Here is a 23,627-nt window from a genome sequence, read left to right as displayed (position 1 = left end):
ATTTGCAACATATTCATTGATTATTTTATCTTCACCTGGCGATTTGTTATTTTTCGCCTTTTTGATAGCTTTAATAATTTCGTCATGGGTAATTACACCATTCAGTGTCTCATTTACAAGATTTGAGTTCAAATCATTCCTGATGACAAACTTGTCTTCAAATTTATTTTCATTCAATTCTTTAAAAAAATCAAATAAAGTTTCAATAGATATATTGCTTTTTTCTCTTTGTCTACCTTTGTTAAATAATTTCCAAAATTCCTTGGGATTTTTGGATTTTAATTTTTTCATATTATCACTTATTTCTCTATTATACTTCTTAATGTTTTCGTCCATTAGACTTTTATAATAATATTCACAGTGTCGTAATCGTTCTTTAAATAAATTTGACCCATAATGTTTATACATTCTTTGTGCCTTTCTCAGTTCTTTCTTTGCCCTTTTACAATCAAAATTATACCATTGTTTATTATGCTTTTTATTACAGTTCAGCATATTTCTATTAAAATGTTGTGTACCAAATGTTGCTTTTGCAGAATCGATTAAAATATCAGTAATATTTGTAACTGCAGTATTTATTTCATATTTTGTTACATTTTCTTGATTACTATAAATAGATAATTCATCTATAACATTTCTTATTTTGTCTTTATCTATGTTACTTTTGAAATCATTTACTTGCTCAAATTTCCATTTTCCAATTTTATTTTCTTCTTGATAAGATAACTCTGTAGTGTGTAGTTCAAATGTGGGGTTCACTCTATTAAGAGATAGTTTCAAAGGTGAGTGAACATCAGAAAAAAGTTTCGAAAATTCAAGAATTTCAAAATTTGATATGCATCTTAAAAAGTGTGAAGTACAAATAATATAATCTATAACACTATTGTTTCTACTGGTAGGCCGACCAATAACATCTTGGCCAACTCTACCGTTTAAAATAAATACTTTGTTATTTTTACAAAATTCAAGAAACTTTCTACCATAACAATTTACAACTTTGTCTGGATTATTTCTTGTTCTTGGTATATTTAAATCATCTAACATATATACATCAGTAAAGTCTGATTGATCAGTAAGGTTGTCAATTTCAAAATCATCTATATCATCTTCATCATAAAAATCGGGCAAATTTGCTGTGCGACTGTTAAAGTCTCCTACCAAAATAATATAATCAGATTTTTCAGAAAATCTCTGAAGTTCAATTTCTATCTCATTAAAAGCTTCTTCAGATGTATAATTTGTATTTACTGGTGGTATGTAAACTATACCAATAAAAACGTTTTCAGGTAAATGCAAGACTTTCTTATCAATAGTAAACCAATAAACAAATTTGCATTCAGTTTCAATAGGTTTAATATATTTTTCTAAATATTTCCGGTAACCCAATGCAATACCACCAGATCTATAGTTAGAAAGTTTGTGTCTATTTTTAAAACTAAAAACAAATTCATCACAATTAATTTCGTCGCAATCATCTAGTTTAGTTTCAGTCAGACAGATAATATCATGATTACAAAATAGGGATTTAAATTCAGGATAAAGTAATCTATTTTTAATACCACATACGTTTAAACATAACAGGTTAATAATATTGTCAGTTTTATTTACAGTTAAATTCGATTCACAAAGGTGAAAGTCACATGTATCGGTTGACTGGTCACTTCGTACTGTATCTTTGCCTCCAGGGTTGTCCTAATGTCCTTTTTTGGAACGTCTCCCGTTGTTTTTTCCTTGGGTTAATTTGGGGCGAGCGCCTTCATCATCGTAGTTTCGTCTCGGTTGTTGTCTTGTCACTCCAGGGTTTTGATGATCAGTTTTCTCTGGTGGAAAAAATTCGACTCCATCTACGAAGAGACGATCTCTCCTAAAGAATGCCTTTTTACTCTGTCTCCGTGCTTCTTGGAAGAATGGCCATAGCGTTTTTCGTCTGTCATCAATTTCTTTTGGAAACTGCTCACTAATGCCGAATCCAGTATCCCTCAACTCTCTTGCGGCTTTTCGAACAGTCTCGCGTTCTTTAAAGTTTCTGAATCTACAGACAATTGGCTTTGTTGCAAATTTAACTGAGCCATCTCTATTTCTCTCAACATATTCCTTCCCAAAACGATGAGCACGTTCGTATTCCGCGGGTCTGTTTAGTTTGAGTTGTTCGACCATAAAGTTTTCAATGATTTTTTCCGTTTGTTCCGTTTGTTCGTCTTTATCATGAAGCGGTATTCCAGTGAAAATCAGGTTCTCCCGCATTGATCTAGTTTGGAGATCTATGTGCCGATCATATAAGTCATCTAGATCTCGTTGTAGTCGGAAGATTGTGTTATTAGTGGCATCTTTTTCGGATCGAATTTCATTAAAAGCACTTTTAACCTCTTTAACATCGTTGTTATTATGTTCGAATTGTTCGTTCACACAGTTCATGCTCTTTTCGACCTCATCGACTCTTTTGGTTACATTTTCGACGGTTTTCACTAAGGTTTGGACAGTTTTATCAAACGAAGTTAATTTTTTAGACAGTTCATCTATCATCGACATTTTGTTGAAAATTTCGTTAACTTTCTGGGTAAGCATATCAAGTTTATTATTTGCATCTATAGTAGGATTCATCATAGGTTGTAAGTTATGTGGGTACTTGTGTAAAACCCGACAGCTGGTAGTGTTGGCGAAAGTTGAGTGAAATTTGGATTTTGAATCGGATGCTGCGATAACGCATACTGTTGGAATTGTGATCTATTTTGTTGGATCATTGGGGAATCATAAACTGGAACGTTAAACGTGTCCATATTCGCTGTTTTAATTACATTACTAGCGGTTTTATTTTGACTTGCATTGTTTTTGTTTTCATTCGGCGTGTGAGTTGATTTCAGTGTCTTTTTATTTCGTTTCTCACCACTTACATTTTGACCACTCGTGTTTTTCCTTTTCTTTGAATTTTTGGCTTTCTTTTTTGGACTCATATAGATATTTAACAGTTCCTTTCACATAAATCACTTAAATTGTTCAAGTTGAATTCCGTTTTTGTCCATCTTATTCCATTTTAAAATAAATTTTCAAGAGAGAAAGAAAAGTCGACATTTCTTTTTTCACACATGCGCATGGTGAGACGTAAATAAACTATTTGTATTGTATTGTATTGATACAAAAATGAATTTTGTCATGACAAAACCCACTGAAAAATAATTTTGTATGACTAAATTTAAATTTGTAGTATGCTTCAAATTTTGTTAAACTGAACTCATTTTTGTTGAACAAAACTCACTTTTGTCCGTACAAAATTGAATTTCGAGTACAAAACCACAAGAGTCCCATTCGGCGCCCCTGAGTGGTTTACATCCGTGTTAAATAAACGGTGGGTAGTTTTTATTTGCAGTATCACGTCATATAGGTTTCATAGTGTATGTCATGTGCATGATAGTCATTTTCTGTAATCTTTGTTGGAATGATTCGGAAAATATTAAAAACTAAACTTGAAATTTGAAAAAAAAAATATAACAAACTTTACACACACTTTCGCCACCCCCTTAAATTTATTCACATACAAAGGACATTTCAAATAATTATATTGCGCGGTGACATCCTTTACATACTGCACTTGCACTGTTGGGATATTTAATAAATTCAGGTTCTTAAATTTCTCCTATTGATCAACATGCCTTTTAAAATCATACAGCCGTGAAATAGACAAAACAAAAACTTCCTGTTCAAAATGGAAGGCCTACAATTGTGTTTGTTCTTATTTACTTTTCTTGCTTCAGGTAGGTAAATCTTAACTAATTAAGGCATATGAAAGAAACAAATGAACATACTAAACTTATAAATACGTAGTAAATGCCATGATAACAGCGATTTAAAAAACACCATAAAATCAATCAAACAAAAAAGCACATGAGTGTTACACGCTGGCCATTTTATTATTTATTATTATTTATTTTTTTCGTATGTATATACATGTTTTATTTTTTTTAGTCGACTGTTGCAAGACTTAATACATACATACATTTATATTTGCTACATTCGATTGTCCTCATCATAATCGAAGTTGATCAAAATGATTCGGCCCATTTCGAAATAAGTACGAGTGATATATATATCATTACATTTTTTTATACAGTTGCAATAATTACGCACGAACAATCAACGTCAACTTAGACTTTTTTTTTAATTGATCATACATGTACAAAAATGTATTATCAATATGATTTAGACGTTACCAAAATAATATATTTGTCAGTAAAAGAGAAAATTTCACGATCAGTATCTTCTTTGTCGTTTGAATTACATCAATGGACAAACTGTTACGTAATATTGTAAAAAGTGATTTAACACATGTAGTCACAATTTAAACTATATCGATTTAATATTCGAGAATACATTTTATGACCTTTTGTTAAAAAACAGGACGAGGAAGTTGTTTCCGATAAAATTAGATTCAGATTTAACCTATCTTCAGAACTGTCAAAACAATCTGTAATAAAGCATTTATACCAGAGAAATGTTACAGCGTAAATAGGTATAACAGTGTTCTGAGTAATACTTTCTGAATCTGTTCTAAGATAGAACTGCCCAAAATGCCCTAGTCAGTTGTAGTCGTCGAGGAAATCTGACGCAACAAAATGCCAAAGCTTTAAAAATTGTTATATATGCATTTATGATAATTATTCATCGTCAATATGGGAAAACGAAAACGATAATAAACATCAAATTTTCCTTAAGATAATACTGTCGCAATGTGTTTCGTATAACCCAATATGTTCTAGAGTAAGACAGATTATGTCAAAAATGGCAACAGGAGAAGTGTTTTAGAATTTTCTCATGACAGATCTGCTAGGTTTTTAGAAGGGTTAAATAGTGGAATTAATTACTTTTGGAGTGTCAAGAACTCGTTGGAAGTACTTGATAAATTGCATGCTTATATTGGTGATTTTGAATCTGTTCAAAGTTTTGATTTTTCTACCCTGTATACCACATTGCCTCACATTCTCATTAAGAAAAAAATCACCCACCTCATTAAATGGGCATTTAAAAAGTCAGAATGTGAATATATATGTTCAAACTCTTTTAGGTCATTTTTTAGTAGCAATAAACAAAAAGACTATGTCAATTGGACATGCTTTGATACTATATATGCCCTTGCATTTTTACTAGATAACATTTTTGTTCGCTTTGGAGATTCCGTATATCGTCAGGTTATTGGAATTCCAATGGGGACTAACTGCACCACTTATTGCGGACCTGTTTTTGTATTGCTATGAGTTACAATTTATGACAAAAATCAGCAAAGACCCATCGAAACAACATCTCATAAACAAATTTAATAATACTTTTAGATATTTGGATGACATTTTGGCTCTCAATAATGACGACTTCAGTATGTATACTAAAGAAATTTATCCTGTTGAACTTACTTTAAATAAAGATAATACTAACAATGACCACTGCCCTTTCCTCGATCTTGATATCTATATCACTAACGGAAAGCTTAATACTAAAATTTATGATAAAAGAGATGATTTTTCATTTCCTATCGTTAATTATCCATTTTTAGATGGTGACGTTCCATTGTCACCATCTTGCGGTGTTTATATATCTCAACTTGTACGATTCGCTCGTGTATGTAACAATGTTTTAGATTTTAACGAGAGAAATTTATGAATTACTGAAAAATTATTACACCAGGGTTTTCGATATCACAAACTAGTCAAAACATTTACTAAATTTTATCATCGGTATAAGGACATCATTCGTAAATATAGCTCAACATGCAGACTTCTTATACTTCAGGTATTTCACATCCATTTTTTTATGGAAATATTCTTTATAAAGCACAAAAATGTCAGTATTCACCTCAGAAACTAACAAAACCTTTAAATACTTATTAAGAAGGGATATAGTTACGATACTGTTGTCAGGTCACTAAAGATTGCTTATTTTGGCGTTAATATTGATTCACTTATAGGGTCTTTGCATCGGAACTAAACACATTTATTAAAAAACCAGTTGTTGGCATGACACGGGTTATGTTCTTCTCATATATGTTATGATGGTATGATACTAAACCCCTAACGGGAAGGATTGTGCCTGATATTCATATGATGAAATCATAATCTTTCAATCAGTTTAATTGAAGTCTGGAGCTGGCATGTCAGTTAACTGCTAGTAGTCTGTTGTTATTTATGTATTATTGTCATTTTGTTTATTTTCTTTAGTTACATCTTCTGACATCAGACTCGGACTTCTCTTGAATTGAATTTTAAATGTGCTTATTGTTATGCATTTACTTTTCTACATTGGCTAGAGGTATAGGGGGAGGGTTGAGATCTCATAAACATGTTTAACCCCGCCGCATTTTTGCGCCTGTCCCAAGTCAGGAGCCTCTGGCCTTTGTTAGTCTTGTATTTTTTTAATTTTAGTTTCTTGTGTACAATTCGGAAATTAGTATGGCGTTCATTATCACTGAACTAGTATATATTTGTTTAGGGGCCAGCTGAAGGACACCTCCAGGTGCGGGAATGTCTCGCTACATTGAAGACCTGTTAGTGACCTTCTGCTGTTGTTTTTTCTATGGTCGGGTTGTTGTCTCTTTGACACATTCCCCATTTCCATTCTCAATTTTATTAAATATATATTCAAACGATATTTTTGCAATAGAGCGTAGCGAGATCATTTAAAAATAAATAATAGGAAGAAGAAAAAAAACTTTTGCTTATTTTGTTGATTTTAGGTTGGAGTGCTCGCTATCTCCTCTCCCTAAATCTGTCGATTTTACCTTTAAAATATTCTTGAAGTTCTGTGAATATGCTTCTTTTTCAGTGATACAGTGCAAAGCTTTGTGTTACCGTTACGATACTTTTGGACGTTACTGCGTTAGGTATAGTAGCTACTACTACTATTACTATTCCACATACTGGTAAGTTACTTTAAAAACTAAGATTTATTTTTATGTTGTTTTTTTTTCAACTTTTAATCCCTATTCTAAACTTGACGAAGTATATATTAGGCGGAACTACCTCGTATTTATTTTAAACATAGACCACATTATAGGAATGGAATTGAGTGCTTGCTATCCTCTCTAAGTTGGTAAAATAAAACGCTAGATTATCATATCGTAAGGGCTAATATGAATTTCATGAAAAATGTTTTGAGTGTTTTTACAACTTTTTGGAATTTTGGATCCTCTATGCTCTTCAACTTTGTATTGTTTGGCTTTATAACTATTTTGATATGAGCGTCACTGATGAGTCTTATGTAGACGAAACGTGCGTCTGGCGTACTAAATTATAATCCAGGTACGTTTGATAACTATTTAGTTACCATGCAAGTGGAAAAAAAATATACTACTGTAGTAGTTTTCTTTGTTGGCGAGTTGAACTAGACTTAATGGAAATTTCTGATTAATTAAAGAAAATGCTGATGAAGTATAATCTAGTATCTTTAATTTCTATTTATTTGTGACAAATAAGTTTTTGGATATGCTTGGACTCTCCTTCTATAAGTTTAACTATATTTAAAAAAAGAAGGCCTAAATAATTCATGTCTTGAATAAAAGACATTATATGAATACTATATGCAATAGAACTAGGTCAACTATAGTTAAGGAATGAACTGATTGGCAGATGCACATGTTTGTCTGTAGGGTTCATCCGAATTTGACCTCATCTTGGTGGTTCATTGGTGAACGTAAAATTTTCGTAATTAAGTTTGTTTTTCTCAGAAATTATAAGCAAATTGCAATTAAAGTTCGGATATAAAATTATAGTAAGTTGTACATGTCTCTTTTAGTATTAGTGATTCAGTTACTTTAGGTGATTAGTCAACTAAAATTGGTGTATGGAATTATTCTCAGGTGTTTATTTTGTCTTGGCGAATATTAGGTGATACTTCTTCATTAGGCGGTATTGTTCTCAGTACCAATGTGATCATAAGTTCAGTCAAAAAATATAAAATTTGCATACAATTATTATCAAAATGAGTTCAACAGCTCTTTTTGCGCTTAAAAAGGTTTGTACTTCATAGTTATATTCAAAACCGTTAAAAAATGTTGCAAGTGTAATCTAAATCCAAGTAGGTTTGGAGAGCTTTCAGATTTGCCTATTTTCGAGTAAAATAAAATGAGGGGGATGAACCCTATTTCTTTTAAAATAACAAGTTAAAAACAGGAGGAACATGAAATAAATGAAAACAATATTGCAGGAGCTCCACACGAATAATTGGTTCAGCGGCCGGAGGAGGGATCAGCCTAATAGTGTGTATTGTGGTCATAGTTTGCTTCTGTAGATACTGTAATAGACGTCAAGCTTATGCGGGGTCAACAATTGTAAATAATCAATCAGTGTCTACAGTGACTACATGTAAGTCAAGTTATCTGAAAATAGATATAAGAAGATGTGGTATGAGTGCCAATCAGACAACTCTCCATCCAAGTCAAAAATATTAACTAATAAGTGATAAGTATCCTTTCATTAAACGACAACACACATTTAGCCTTGATAATGTAGTATTTATGATGAAATCCTCTTAACAAATTCGGGTGCAGCTACATGCATTTGATCAAGTATGTTAACCATGTGACATCAGATTAAGATCAAATGACTTGTATTCTACGATGCTACGGTATCAAGAAAAAATCGGTCGGACTGAGACAAATATGGGCTACAAAAAAAAAAATAATGGAATATAGAGTAAACGTCAATACGCAAATGCATTCCAGTTAAACTTGATTAAATTTTTTAAATACATGTTCAAATGATAACAGATTGAATGGTCCAAGGAACATTCTAATATTACAAGTTATAACTTGATATGTCATTGGTAAAATAAATATATAAGTAATTATTTAAACTCAAATGGCACCCAAAGGATAACCAAAAGGCTATACTTAAATGTAAACTGAAAACGTACAATTAATGAGAACACCAGCTAATATAAAATACGCGAAAATAGAAACAGAATGCTTAAAGTACAATTGAGTTATGCCGATTTTTAATCACATAATGCACTTTCAATAGTATTTTAAAATTCAGTGTATTGTTTTCTTGCATGATTTACAGCTCAACAACAACAACAACAACAACAAGGCTTCAGTGCTCCATACTATCCACAACAGCCGGGATATCAGCCCCAGTACACATATCCTACTTACCCAGCCGGTCAGACAACTTACCCAGCCGGTCAACCAACTTACCCAACCGGTCAGCCAACTTATCCAACCAGTCAGCCACCACAGCAAACCCCTATGGTGGGATATTCTAACACTGCTTTCAGTCCTCCATCGTACGAACAAGCAGCCTATCAAACTAAGCCAAATGAACAACCGACTGCACCCATGCAGTAAATTCGCAAGGACATTGTACAACAAATTGATTATATAAACGGATGACTTATAACATAACGAATCTAACCAAGTTACTTCATTCACAAAAGTAAAGGCAGCATTGTGAATATGGTCATTCGATTAACCAATACATATACCGCTTATCAGAAAAATTAATAAATAACATGAAAATTTGACTCTGCGTATTTTTTTAAAGTTTTTTTTCATATTCACTTTCTTATTGTGTATGTCTCAATACATATAAAACAAATGCTTTTAATCATCCAAGAATTGCACATACGGGGGTGTGGATTTCAATATATTAATATTTAAACTGTAAAATATAAGAACTTTGAAAATGCAAATTATACCGCAATTCACAATAACAGAGAAGAAAGTAATGAGATAATAATATACTATGTTCGTATGAAGAACAACACTATTTTCTGATCATATTACGTCTTTGATTATAATTGTCGTCTGGCAAGAATTATACAACAACAAATTTAATATTATCTTAAATATCTATCAGTCAAATGTGAAATTTGAGAAGAAAACACACTAATTTCTACAAATTGACTGTCGGTGATTCGATGGGATAGTTGGACTTTATATTCTTGTTGCAGTCATAATACCGAAAATGACCAAACGTTAAGTCAAACCCGGGGGAAAAACAGAACTGCAATATACACATGGTACTTACACTCATGTACATTTACGATACGCGATACATATGTTATTGTGCTTTTCAAAATTTAGCACTCAAGTTATCCTTCCTGCATTTATTGACAATCAACTTTTTAAAAAAATGTATCAAACACAGTATTTTTTATTTCAAAAATAAGTTTACTTTTTTGACGTCACTTATAGTCAAAAAGTCGTTTATTTTTAATGCTTACATCTAAATTGCTTTTATAAAGTTTTATAATGCTTTGCTGTTTATATTCATTGATACAATTTTTAAAAATAAAGTTTTTCATTTTATAGTCATGTGTGGTTTTTTTATCGACGTATATAGGCCCATATATAAATTGATTTTCATAATGTTTCGTTAAGCAACCAACAATAAATCAATAATCATAATGTATATATATATTTGTACTTTGTAAATTTGCAGTAACCCTCTTGCCAAAATGTTATTGGAACAGTTTATACATATATAGGATTATCTCAGTTACATTTTCTGAAAAAAGAAAAAATCACAACAATTCGTCCATCTTTTTTAATCCGTAATCGGTGAACATCGTCATATAAAACATGTAAAACGCGTAACAGGATCCTTGTCTTTCGCGGTTATTGTCAATCGTACCGTACCACGCCTCCTTCTTGTCTTGATATTGTCACATGAGGTCATGTGCATGCGAGTCATATTCTTAATCCGGTTTCTCACAAGCCCACAGAAAAAGTCGTAAATCTTTAGATATACTACATGTACTAGTTTGTTATGTTTTATGAAGATAACATTTGAGTACACATCGTTTGGTGAAGAAGTTTCAAAATTAAAGAAGAAAAAAACACAGACTCGAGATGTTTTCACTTTTTGGGACCTTTTTTTATTCTTTAGCCCAAAAGAGGGAAATAAAGAAAAAATAATCCCATTTTGAAAAATAAAATGTTATACATGAGGTACGTTACACCGGCGATCCTTTATTTGTGGTCTTACTTAATATAAAACATCGAGTGGACTTATATAAAGTTTTGAATGTATACCTTTACAGTTTACAAATTATAAATATACTTATGTACCTTAAGGGTTATTTATAGAACTCAGGTATTTGAATTTCTACTATTGATCAGTGGGCCTTTTAAAATCAAACATCCGTGAAATAGTACAATTACCAAGAAGTTTCAAAATGGAAGGACGACAGTTGTATTTGTTTTTATTTACTTTTCTTGCTTCTGGTAGGTAGAGTTTTATATAATTCATGAAGGAAGTCACATGTCAATACAAATGAAATGATATCGATTAAAAGTTATGGATTAGTTGACCAACTGTGTTACAAAAGAATATTTATGCAGATAATTACTGAACTATTATTATATGTACAATTTGAAAAAAATATACATGACATGATAAACAGTGTCCTTTTAATATCTTTCTATTTATATATAATACAAAATTTTAGTCGGTTTTGACTCTCATATAAAGACGACTAACGTCGGTTGAAAACCAGGATCGATTATATCATTATAGGTGATACTTTCGGTTATCGCCCTTGTCAACACTATTTTTCTGTTTACATGTATATCAATTGAAGATTACTTTCCTGTACCGTTAACTTGTTCATCCTTGTCAACACTATTTTTCTGTTTACATGTATATCAATTGAAGATTACTTTCCTGTACCGTTAACTTGTTTATCCTTGTCAACAGGTTCATTGATTTTAAATTTTCTGATTTTGTCCTTTCCTATATCGTTAACGTGATCGTCCTTGTTAACTTTCTGATTATTTTCATTTTATAATTTATAGAGTGTGATTCACCACACCTTGAAATAGTCAAAATATTATGTCACAGACAACACTGAGCATCCTGATCCGAAATACGCAAAGGGAGCTAAATCCCGAAGAGAATTTATACTTTGTCTTGGTCCGATCGCTCTGGGACTTCTTGCTGGGAAATACAATACCCGTCGTTTCACTCAAAGTTTATTCAAATAATATGTCACCAAAATGGAAGTAGATTCTGAAAAAAACTGAGTATGTCAATAAGGAAAAAAATCATGTGTGTGTGTTTTTGTATGCATGTACTGATGTTCTGTCTTGGATAGATACCCCATATCTTTTGGTGTCAGTTTTTTTTTTTATCATAAAGGTATATTTAAAAATGATATCGATTTGTTAAACTTAATGTACATCGTGTAATTCACACTCTTTCTTTCCATTATTCATTACTGTTATCATTATACAGTATTTATAACAGCACATTATATAATATTAAAACTACCCTATGCGCTTTACAACATATATATGAATTCAAATTAATATATAAGTATTATACTATTGAAGGCTCCGATCTGTGTAATAGTTGTTCACTATATTGTTGGGATACTAGGTTCGAATCCTTCTACAGAACTGTCTGAATAATTTGTCATATAATAGTTGTAAAATTGAGAATGGAAATGGGGAAGGTGTCCAAGAGACAACAATCCGACCATAGAACAAATATATATATATATACTAGTTCAGTGATGATGAACGCAATACTAAACTCCAAATTATATGTACACGAAACTAAATTAAAAATAATACAAGACTAACAAAGGCCAGAGGCTCCTGACTTGGAAAGGCGCAAAAATGCGGCGGGGTTAATTAAACATGTTTATGTGATCTCAGCTATAGTTGTGTAGTTAACCAAGAATGGTCAGACTCTGTTCGAGGGTAAAACTTTTGATGGGCTAGAGTTTAAAATAACACTGTCCTAATTGTGTCCTGTGGCACAATTGATTGTTTGAATCTTTTCTACGGTAGAGCTGTCAGAATATGTTAGAATAGGATAGAACTGTCAGAATCAGTTCTAGGGTAGAAATATCAGAATATGTTCTAGGGGAGAACAGGAACTTATATATATATATATTGTCACTGACTCAGACGTACTTATAAATATAATTATTTTCTGTGACTGTATATTACATTAATTTGTAGGATCCTTTACTATAGATAATTGAGCTGATCTGTAACAATAACATCTTCATGCCTTATATATCATGTACTGTAGTACGACACTAGATTAAAACTGACGAGGAAAGGTAACACACGGCCAGCGAAAGCTCTTTTTTTTTAAGAGCCCAGGTGGTCGTGTGGTCTAGCGGGACGGCTGCAGTGCAGGCGATTTGGTGTCACGATATCACAGTAGCATGGGTTCGAATCCCGGCGAGGGAAGAACCAAAAATTTGCGAAAGCAAATTTACAGATCAAACATTGTTGGGTTGATGTTTAGACAAGTTGTATATATATATATATATAATATATATCTCCATGCCTTATATATCATGTACTGTAGTACGACGCTAGATTAAAACTGACGAGGAAAGGTAACACACGGCCACCGAAAGCTTTATTTTTGTGAAGCCCAGGTGGTCGTGTGGTCAAACGGGACGGCTACAATGCAGGCGATTTGGTGTCACGATATCTCAGTAGCATAGGTTCGAATCCCGGCGAGGGTAGAACAAAAATTTGAGAAAGCAATTTTACAGATCTAACATTGTTGGGTTGATGTTTAGACGAGTTATATATATATTTATGTTGGATATACTATTCCCGGATCAGAAATGTCAGATTCTGTCCTAGCGCAGAACTGACAGAATCTGTTGTAGGGTAGAACTGTCAGAATCAGTTCTAAGGTATAACTATACTAATGTTTCATAGACTTGTTGATCAGGTTTTTCTCTATTACTTATTAGAATTCTAAAATCTGATCCAGCTGTCAAAGAAGTCAGACGCATTAAATGTTTCCTGTGTAGTTTAGTTGTAAGTGTACAGTGGGAAAATCAAAAATATAATTGACATGTTAAAGGCCTTGTAATGCACTTCTTTCAGTAGTTAAGTACACAAACACCTTTTAAAAAAATCTTCTAATTCAAGAAATGTCACAATATGGTATGGTAAAATTGTCCATAAGTTTTCTAAGACATCATACACAGCTTTTTACGGTTCTGAAGGATGTCTAATAGGCTAGCGTTGTCTTGATTACCTTAGCTATATTTGGCAAAACTTTTAGGAATTTTGGTCCTCATTGCTCTTCAACTTCGTACTATATTTGGCCTTTTTAACTTTTTTGGATTCGAGCGTCACTGATGAGTCCTTTGTAGACGAAACGTGCGTCTGGCGTACACTAAATTTGGTCCTGGTATCTATGATGAGTTTATTTACAACCACTCGGTCGATGCCACTGCTGGTGGAGATTTATTTCCCCGAGGGTATCACAAGCCCAGTATTCAACTGAATTCAATTGTAATGCCACTTATCGCAATTATGAGGCGACTGTAAATAAGAAAATGACTGGTGTATCCATTTTATTATTTGATATTAGTTTCTAATCCTAATGTCATAACACAAATCATATATTTATAGATTATTGTTGATCATCTCAACGAGATTTATTTTTTCAAGTCGCTTGAGCCGGTACGGCGAACGCGAAAAAAGCAATCGAGTTGAGATGATCAATGATAATCTGTTTATCGCTTTTTTTTTTTCTTTTTTTTTTTTTTTTTTTTATATATATACCTATGACGACGTTGTCAACTTCATGTCAATTTCATTAGCAACGCCACGTGCCTCCTTAGTTCCTAGCGATGATTTCCCATCTCAAGCGAGTAGCATATGAAAAATTTACCCCAAAAAAGATAAAGGACAAATGCACAAAATAGATCAAAATAGTGATATTTATAGATCATCGGTGATCATCTCAACGAGATTGATTTTCTCGCTTGAGCCGGGACGGCGAAAGCGAGAAAGGCAATCGAATTGAGATGAACAATGATAATCTTTTTATTGCTATTGTACTTATGTCAACTTCATGTCAATTTCGTTAGCAACGCCACGTGCATGCTTAGTTTCTAGCGATAATTTTCCATCTCAAGCGAGTAGCATGATATGTAAATTATCACAAAAAAAGATCAAAGGAAAAATGCACAAAATAGCGATAAAAATATATATATATCATTTGCAATTAATTGTGTTGTTTTGTAGTGATCCAGAGCACGGCTACATGCTATTACTACTCTACTAGTTCTTACTGCTATTATCACTACAACTATGGCAGTCATTGGTAAGTAACTTATTGATAAGAAAATCAATGCTTCATTTTTGTATTGCGATATGAAACCTTTTAACCCAGAAAAATCAAAGGGGCAAAACTAGCATTTATATTTAAACTAAATCGTCGACCTACGCATAGCGAACTTGGTCTTCTCACATATGAACTTGTAACTTGTCAAGGGAAATTTTCGAAGAGTCTAATTCTTCTAAAGTCAGTTTTGGATGTTGCAATCGGAATCTTATTTTTTCCTTAATAATTTCTAAATTCCTCAACAGGAATTTCAGAAAAAAATGGAATTATCATGTCAGAAGCAAAGCATTGACGTCTGAGCTGAAATAAATGATTTATTTTAAATGTTGAAAATCAATTTCTTTATAATATACAAACAGAAAAGTACGGAAGCGTATTAGGGCCATTATTTTTTCTCTCTCAAATTTTCGACTTTAAACTTGGAATTATCAACTTTATTTCCGTAAGTAAGCTATTATAAACGTTTGTACAACATTGATAATGGTGAAAATAATTTGAAATGTGAAAATATTACAGGAGCACCGCACGAATAATTGGTTCAGCTATTGGAGGAGGGATCAGTTTCGTTATTTGTATTGTGGTAATGGTTTTGTTATGTAGATTCTGTAAAAGACGTCCAGCTTACAATGGATCAACAATTGTAAATAATCAATCAGTGTCTACAGTGACTACCAATGCATGTAAGTTTATTTGAAAAAAAGATATAAGAAGATGTGGTATGAGTGCCAATTGGACAACTCTCCGTCCAAGTCACAATTTGTAAAAGTAAACAATTATAGGTCAAACTACGGTCTTCAACACGGAGCATTGGTTCACACCGAACTACAAGCTATAATAAATCGCGATAAAAATGCCTAGTGTAAAACCGTTCAAACAGGAAATTAAACCAACGGTCCAATCTATATTATAAAAAAAAAACGAGAAACGAGAAACACGTATGAGTCACATCAACAAATGACAACCACTGAACATCAAGTTCCTGACATAGAACAGGTGCAAACAAATGCAGCGGGTTTAAACGTTTTAATATGTACCAACCTTCACCCTTACCTGAAACACTAATAGTGTAACATCACAACGTAGAAAGACACTAAAATATCAATTAAGATGGCTCAACTCAATCAAAAGACATATTATCAAAAACAAGGGAACATACACTGAACGAATACTTTGATCTATGACACAATGTAAATTCAAAATCAAATGTCCATATTAACTATATATTAAGTGATATGGAATGCATGATAAAACAACTTAGACCTATGGCAATTCATTGGCCTGTCCAAATAAGCAAAACTGTGTAAGTTACGTCCACTCAGATGGCTCTATTACAACCGATACTAATTTATGGGGTCACTAATTGTTTAAGGTCAACATACAAAACAAAGACTATCAGAAATATGCTCGATATATAAAACATAGAAGCATTTTTGTGTTCGTTGCACATCCTTATCAAAATAAATCTGCTGACGAAGTTCACAAGCTTAATCATATCTGCATGGTTTCTACGCGTTTAACGCTGTTGATTTATTTTAAACCCGAAACAAGCAACACGGCTTTAAGGGATCTTAAAGGGGAACACATCATCGCCCTATTGGTGATGTTTTTAAACTTCAAAATATTTCAAGTATCATATATTACAGTTGATTTACATTTTTAATACTCCAAGTTCATCAGCTTTTGTCAAAATATTCTATAAAGGTACGACACAGATTTTATTGATTTAAAAAAAATCTTTGAACTTTTGACTGAATCTCAAATGGTTGCACAGCCGACGATGAGAGAATATATATGTTGGATCGCTTTGTCTCGCTTTTTCTCGACAAAAACCAGAGAACCCGTTAATTACGGTAACATGGAACAAGGTTTTATGCTGACGTACGTAAGGAACTTAATAAGGAACACATAATACATTATTAAAAATCATACCTTAATGATTCGATCAATGAAATCGTGACAGCTTTAGTTACCTCAGTTAGTACCTGTAATCATGGCTACAATGCAAAATTGTTTGCATCACTTGAAATATGGAGGCCTCGGTGGTCGATAGGTCTAAGTGTTCGAACTATTGTATTACAAGCCTGTCAAGACTGAGGTTGTACATGTACATGTAAGTTCAAATCCGGCACGTGGCAGGTGCACTCGATGCAAATATCAATTGATTTGGGTTGTCAGTTTTTCCTACCTAAGGTCGGTGGTTCTCTACAGCTCCCTTCGCCAATACGGTGACCCCATCGAAATACCATAAAAGTGCTAAAGTGGTGTTAACCACAAATCAACCAATATATCAATTAATCTTGAAAGAAGTAAAATGTCAAGTTTTATTTACTATTTTGAGATTTTCATGATTACCACATATTTTCACATATATCCAAAAATATATCAAGGAAGGAAAATAAACTTCACAATAAACCAATTTGGATTATAACCAATGACACTATGTAAGGTGTAAATCTTGGTTTAACTTAACCTATAACGCAACAAGGAGTTTAATGTTGCAACAGTTCATTTGAGTAGAGAGTAAAGTAGACACTCCAAATAAGTTTCGTTAATGGACAAAGCAATGCATTTTATACAACACGCGAGGCATTGGGTCGCGTAGTACCAACGAACAGGGGAACAACGAACGACAATAGAAACTTGCAACGCGTAAAATTTTATCATAGAATAAAAGCCTTTTTAATCATGTCGATCTTTATTATAAATAAACTTTCGATAGCATTTTTTGAAATCGTGTGTATTTATATTCATTATTTTATTTACAGCTCAACAACAAGGCTACAGTGCTCCATACTATCCACAACAGCCAGGATATCAGCCACAGTACACATATCCTACTTACCCAGCCGGTCAACCAACATACCCAACCGGCCAGCCAACACAGCAACCCCCTATGGCGGGTTATTCTAATATAGCATATAATCCTCCATCGTACGAGGAAGCATCCTATCAAACTAAGCCAAATGAACAACCGACTGCACCACCGCCACAGTAAATATGCGTCCAATTGAACGAAGGATAATATTTGCTAGCAGAGTGAAACATCGTTTTAACTTTATTTAATGGAACTTTCCTTTTTATATATATTGGAACTCTCATTCTTTGTGTACAAATGCATGCGTATGCAACATTGATTTAATTCAAACAAGAACTTTAGAAAATGCATTACTCGAATATATAGTAAATGCCATTGACAATACCAAAGAGCATAGCCATGAGTCTCAGATTGTTTGGTATTTATTATGTAATGATTTAATTTTAAATGTTACGCGTCTTCTGAATGGCTGACAGTGTTTTATCTATCAGGTCATAGACATAATTTTATCATGTGACTGTGACGTCATCAACGTTTTTTCACTTTTTATTCCGGTTTAATTATTAAAAATTTAACTTGGAATCAAATTATAAAGAATGCTTGTAATATTTTTTCTGCCTATTAAAAATAACATAAATATGTGGTGCACACTTTAAAATAACACGCTACGCGGGTTATTTAGTGTGCACATATTTTAAAATGTTATGTCTTTAAAGACAGAAAAAATATTACAGTCAATCCTTAAATGTTTTTCGAATACTTGGGTATTTTTTTCCCTAACATATAACAACATCGTATTTGTTTATATTTCTTGAGTGATAAAATACATGAAAAAGCGCTTAAAATTTTCTTCAAATTGCATGTCATTTTAAACATTTCTCAGGGTGAAATTATTATATGCATAAATAGAGGTAACTATTAAGGAACGAATATCCGAATTAATTATTAGTAATGCTTGTTGAAAGCCACATGATGACCTGTGTCTGCTTACATCTTCGTCACTTTGACTCGTGTCTCTTGTTCAATATACATCTTAGGCCACACCAATTTAATTTCTTGTTCTACGGATTTTTGGACTCCAAAATTTGGGGCGAGCGAGCGATTTGAAAATTTTAATAAAAAAAATATTTAATTTGCAAATTTTTGAGGCGAAGCTTGAAAAGTAAAGGCGAGCGATTATAATTTTTTTTTGTAAACATAAAATAGTAGGTTTTGACAATATTAAAGCTTGATTTATCACTTGTACTTTGACATTTCTTTAATTTCTGAAGTATTTTTTCCCTGTTCACCAAGAAATAATTAAATCTGGGTTATGTATGTGTGACTGACAATGAGACAATTCTCCTTCCAAGTCATAATCAGTTTGGGGACAACCCCTTAATGTTATAAATATCCCTTTTACATGTTTTATGAGGGATCAATATAAGTTATAATATATTTGTTTGTACAAAAGGCTCATATTTTGTCAAAGAACTATATATCTATCTGGTATTAAATGGTCAAAACATGTCCAAGAATTTTGTAATATTCCTGGACTTTAACCATGTTAACACATTTACTTTAACAGTTTAATATTATTCAAAATAAGTGGACCTCTTTTAGAAAAGTTGTTTAAAATAGGATGTAACTCTCCTCTTTTTGAGTACAAAATTCTAAGTTTAAAAGGTTTGTATAGAAGAACTATACAAATCCTTGGTATTTCTATTTTCTTTTCTACATCAGTAAAATGACCCCTTGTCTGAGGGAGGGTTGTTCTCAACCTGATAATAACAAACACAGGTCAAAGTACGGCCTTTTACACAGGGCTTTGATACAGACCAAACAGTAGGCTATAAAGGACCCCAAAATTATTAGCGTACACAATTCGAAGAGGAAAACCAACGGTCTAATTTATATATCATGTATATCCAAACGGGAAAATACCAATGAACAACATCAACAAACGATAAGTGCTGACCGACAGGCCCCTGAATCAATCAGGACAGGTGCATAAACATGCAGCGGCTACGGATAGTTTTGTTTCGCCAGCATACAATATAATTGTAGTTGAAGACAAATCCTTCAGAAGTTCTTTGTACTTAATTCTAAAAACGAACATTTTTTAATAGGGAATATAAGTAAGGGGGAAAGTAACCAATTTTTTGTTCTTTTTTTAATATTTACAAAAAAAAACGGTGCGGGAAATGGACATGATTACATTTCCGGATGCGGGAAGCGGGAATATAAAAAAAATAAAAAAATTCTGTTTTGAAAAAAATAGGTGCGGGCGGGTCCGTCGAACAAGGAATCAAATTGGTGTGGCCTTATACTTGTATTGCTATAGGTTTCATACCGACAAAGTTTTTTTTTAAATCCCCTGTCTGTCATCTCGTTATCAGCGCTGGAGAAAAAAAGGCAGCGCAGATAAAGCTTAATAGTCGAAGTGTTCAACAAAGGAATGTTTGACACGATCGATTTTGATAGATAAAAACTCTACCTTAACAAACATAAATTGTAAGACTTATACATGGTGTTGATTTATAAATGATCAATTCTTATATTAAGGTACTTGAATAACATAATTAGTATACACACTCAAATAAGTTTTGAAAATATGTAAACATGTGATTGTGTGAGCCCATAAGTATAAAACATTTGTTTGTTTAGTAATCCTTTATCCGCTGTAGTTCTAAATACAGTTGTTACTAAATGATATTTGCCGTGTACATGTAATGTGGAGAAAGCTTTTATATGTTGCATGTGCAAGTTGCTCAATCCTTCATATTTTAATTTTTTTTAATTAAATACGGTTTGGATCAAAATACCTTTAGTTAGCAAACATAAATAATAAACTGTAAGTTTGTTATGTTATCATACTTCACAACAATAGTGAAATTCATTTCACCTTTCTTTTTTGTAAGTTGTAACCTTTGAAAAAAAGGATCCAAATAAATCATACATTACATCTGCTACAAAGTAGTTTTTGTGATAAAACAGAAAGGAGTGTTTCGAAAACACCACTTATCATTATGCGATTTTAGGCAAATGTTTTGTGTACACAAACATATGTAAGCATATACAGAGATCGATGTCATGCAAATGTCGCATGCATTATCAAAGTTGATTGTGATATTCTAAATTTACAAGTTTTGTGATATGGTGCTTTTTATTATGCTTAATACAATGATTTTATATTGAAATAAAGTCTTTCATTTTACAATAATGTGTGTTTTAATTGAAGATAGAACAGTTAAACTTAATACAGGTGTATTTGTTTGTTAGCTTGTGTTGGCTTTCTTTCGCAGAAGTGTTCGCATTGCGTTCACATTCAAACTTTTATTCAGTACGTACATGTACATCATGTTATACTAGCTTGACCACGTGGTGTTCAATGTTCTTTGTTGTTGGTTTGCCATCAGTGTTGGTTGCTGATATGGTCTGTTGTACTGTTCAATATTGTTTATACATTTTTCCTTTGTTATGTATTATTCAAATATATAAGATCCTATAACGTCACATTTGAATGCAAAATAAACTGTTATTAAATCGCTTGTCAAAATGAGCGAAAGTACAGTCTTGATTGAAGTAATTTTCTCTGCGCGGTACTAAAGGTGTTTAGAGATTGTTTGGAGTATGGAACATCCCTAGACCAGATTAGTATATAACATTATAGCAGAACTGTATTTAGACGTACAGAAACTTGCTACTCTGAAACACGTGGGTGTGCACTGCTTGGTCTGACTACCCAAATTGTTCCAGGCTACATTTTCTTCATTTGTCACAAAGAAAATAAAAAAAAAAATAAAAAAAAATAGTACCAAACAACTTATTTCAAAGAGGAAAATGAAAGAACAAACATTATTACTAAATCACTAAGAGGGAAATTAAGAAAAAGGTTATTGGCGAAACACTTGTTACGAGGTACTTTGTTAGTATATATCTCAAAATGATGCGATACCCAAGGGTTTGTGCTTCCAATTAAGTTTTCATTGCTAGATGTTCTTGCTTAGAAGTAAGGGTACCAGATGATAAACTCGAAGCCATTTTGTAAAGTTTTTCGGACACCATCATGGTTCGTTTGAACGTTATGAAATATCCGTGTCACAAATGATCATTATATATAAAAAAGAAGATGTGGTATGATTGCCAATGAGACAACTGCCCACAAGAGACCAAAATGACACAGACATTAACAACTATAGGTCACCGTACGGCCTTCAACAATGAGCAAAGCCCATACCGAATATTATATGTTCTACTTGTAGACACAATCTCTTTTCCTCTTGCAACTTATCAGCAAAATTTACCCGAAGTGTGTCGCTATAACTAAAGCAAGAACTATCAAACCGTTCTGGAGAACCGATTTCCTTTTTGTATTTTGATTTCGTTGTGCTCAGTCATTCTGTATAGTAATGTGCAACGACTGTTGTTGGTCTTTTCATCTTTTTTCTTTTGACGATGGTCCTGTCAGTTCTTTTTTACTAAATTTTTTATATTCGAATGAAAGTGGTTAGTTAATTATATATATCTTACTTATTATGTATAAAAATTTCTGAAAATCTTGTTCATTAAAGAAAATTCATGATGTGTTTTATCTTAAACATAATTTTTGATATACACAACAGCCTGTGTGGATTTTGCTATTTCCACCTGCCCACCGTGGGCAGTCCACCTGTGCCCACTCTAGCTATAATCTCTTTTTTGTAAAAAAATCTATAATACTAAAATTACGAGGTCCAATTTGTCAGCCGTCATCACGTAAAAACGATGAATCAAAGAATTCAACTTTATATATAACTAATATAGTACAATGGTGTTGATTAAAAATTACACCACTCTAGGCCCATTTGTTTTCCACGTAATTAATATTGCCAATAATTAAGAAGTTCCGGATCGAGTCCGACACCGATACCAATAGTATATTCACCTGTTATCTATTACCTTATCTGTACGTTCCACATCTGACAGGCGCACCACCAAACAGTGTAGATTTAGAATTTTGCTGTATACTGAAATACTCCATTCCAGGCCCTTTTGTTTTCCAAATTATTAATATTACTAATAATTGATAGGTTCCTGGTCGACGGGTTCAAACAGAAAGATTTTGAAAGCAGAGAAAACTGTGCACCTTATACATGTTATAATCGGCATGACTTTATCAGATAACAATACCAATACTAAAATAAGGCATACGCATAGTTATATATCAGTCGCGGACCCGCGATATCACGGGTGTGTTCTAGTATTGATTAAAAATGCTTATCTGCTTTTTTTAAGTGATTGTACTTGCAAGTCTTTAGATGATACAAAAGAAATTGAATGCCCACTCCTACAGGTGGGCAGACCAAGCTGTAGTGTATATAAAGATCATATGAACATCGCTTCTGTAAACGAAGCCACAATAAATCAAAACAATTGACATCTTTAATAATTAAAGTTCCAATAAAAATAAAACTTTTTTACAGATTAAATAAAAAGTTACAAGAAATAATTGTAAAAATCAATGTAAACACTTAAAAATACAATAAATAATTGATTAAAACTCAGGAGATTTAGCTGATTAACGCTGGACTAGTTCTTTTTGAAGAACAATACAGCTTGACCTAGTAGAAATTTTTATTCTAGGAAATGAAATCGTTCGAGTTATGCATTAACGAACCATAAAGATATAAATAATTCATACATGTACGTTGTAACACAAGTAGTAGAAGCAATTAATACTGGCTGCAAATCACTGA

General features: G+C 32.6%; 2 protein-coding genes and 1 long non-coding RNA gene across 4 annotated transcripts in view; 2 read left to right on the top strand and 1 right to left on the bottom strand.

Annotated features, from left to right (window-relative positions):
• Positions 1-18,771, top strand: part of LOC139513511 (protein shisa-5-like) — a 44,672-nt gene extending 25,901 nt beyond the window's left edge. For both annotated transcript variants that reach the window (XM_071302103.1, XM_071302112.1), the window contains exon 5: positions 17,938-18,771. In XM_071302103.1, coding sequence (XP_071158204.1) covers positions 17,938-18,090 — 153 coding nt within the window. In that variant the 3' untranslated portion in view covers positions 18,091-18,771. The remainder of the gene's footprint in view (positions 1-17,937) is intronic.
• Positions 3,591-10,290, top strand: LOC139513497 (uncharacterized). The gene is made up of 4 exons (XM_071302079.1): positions 3,591-3,749; positions 6,805-6,901; positions 8,185-8,342; positions 9,042-10,290. The coding sequence occupies exons 1-4, from the start codon at positions 3,701-3,703 to the stop codon at positions 9,323-9,325; spliced, it is 588 nt and encodes a 195-aa protein (XP_071158180.1). The 5' UTR covers positions 3,591-3,700; the 3' UTR covers positions 9,326-10,290.
• Positions 18,756-20,393, bottom strand: LOC139513561 (uncharacterized). The gene is made up of 2 exons (XR_011662469.1): positions 20,213-20,393; positions 18,756-18,942 (listed from the first exon to the last, which is right to left on the bottom strand). It is a non-coding gene; the product is annotated as an uncharacterized lncRNA (long non-coding RNA).
• Between the last annotated feature and the right edge of the window lie 3,234 nt (positions 20,394-23,627).

This window comes from Mytilus edulis, chromosome 1 (assembly GCF_963676685.1).
Source record: "Mytilus edulis chromosome 1, xbMytEdul2.2, whole genome shotgun sequence".
NCBI lineage: Eukaryota > Metazoa > Mollusca > Bivalvia > Mytilida > Mytilidae > Mytilus > Mytilus edulis.
The sequence above is the reverse complement of the archived record's forward strand: the minus strand, read 5'-3'. Positions and strand labels throughout refer to the sequence as shown.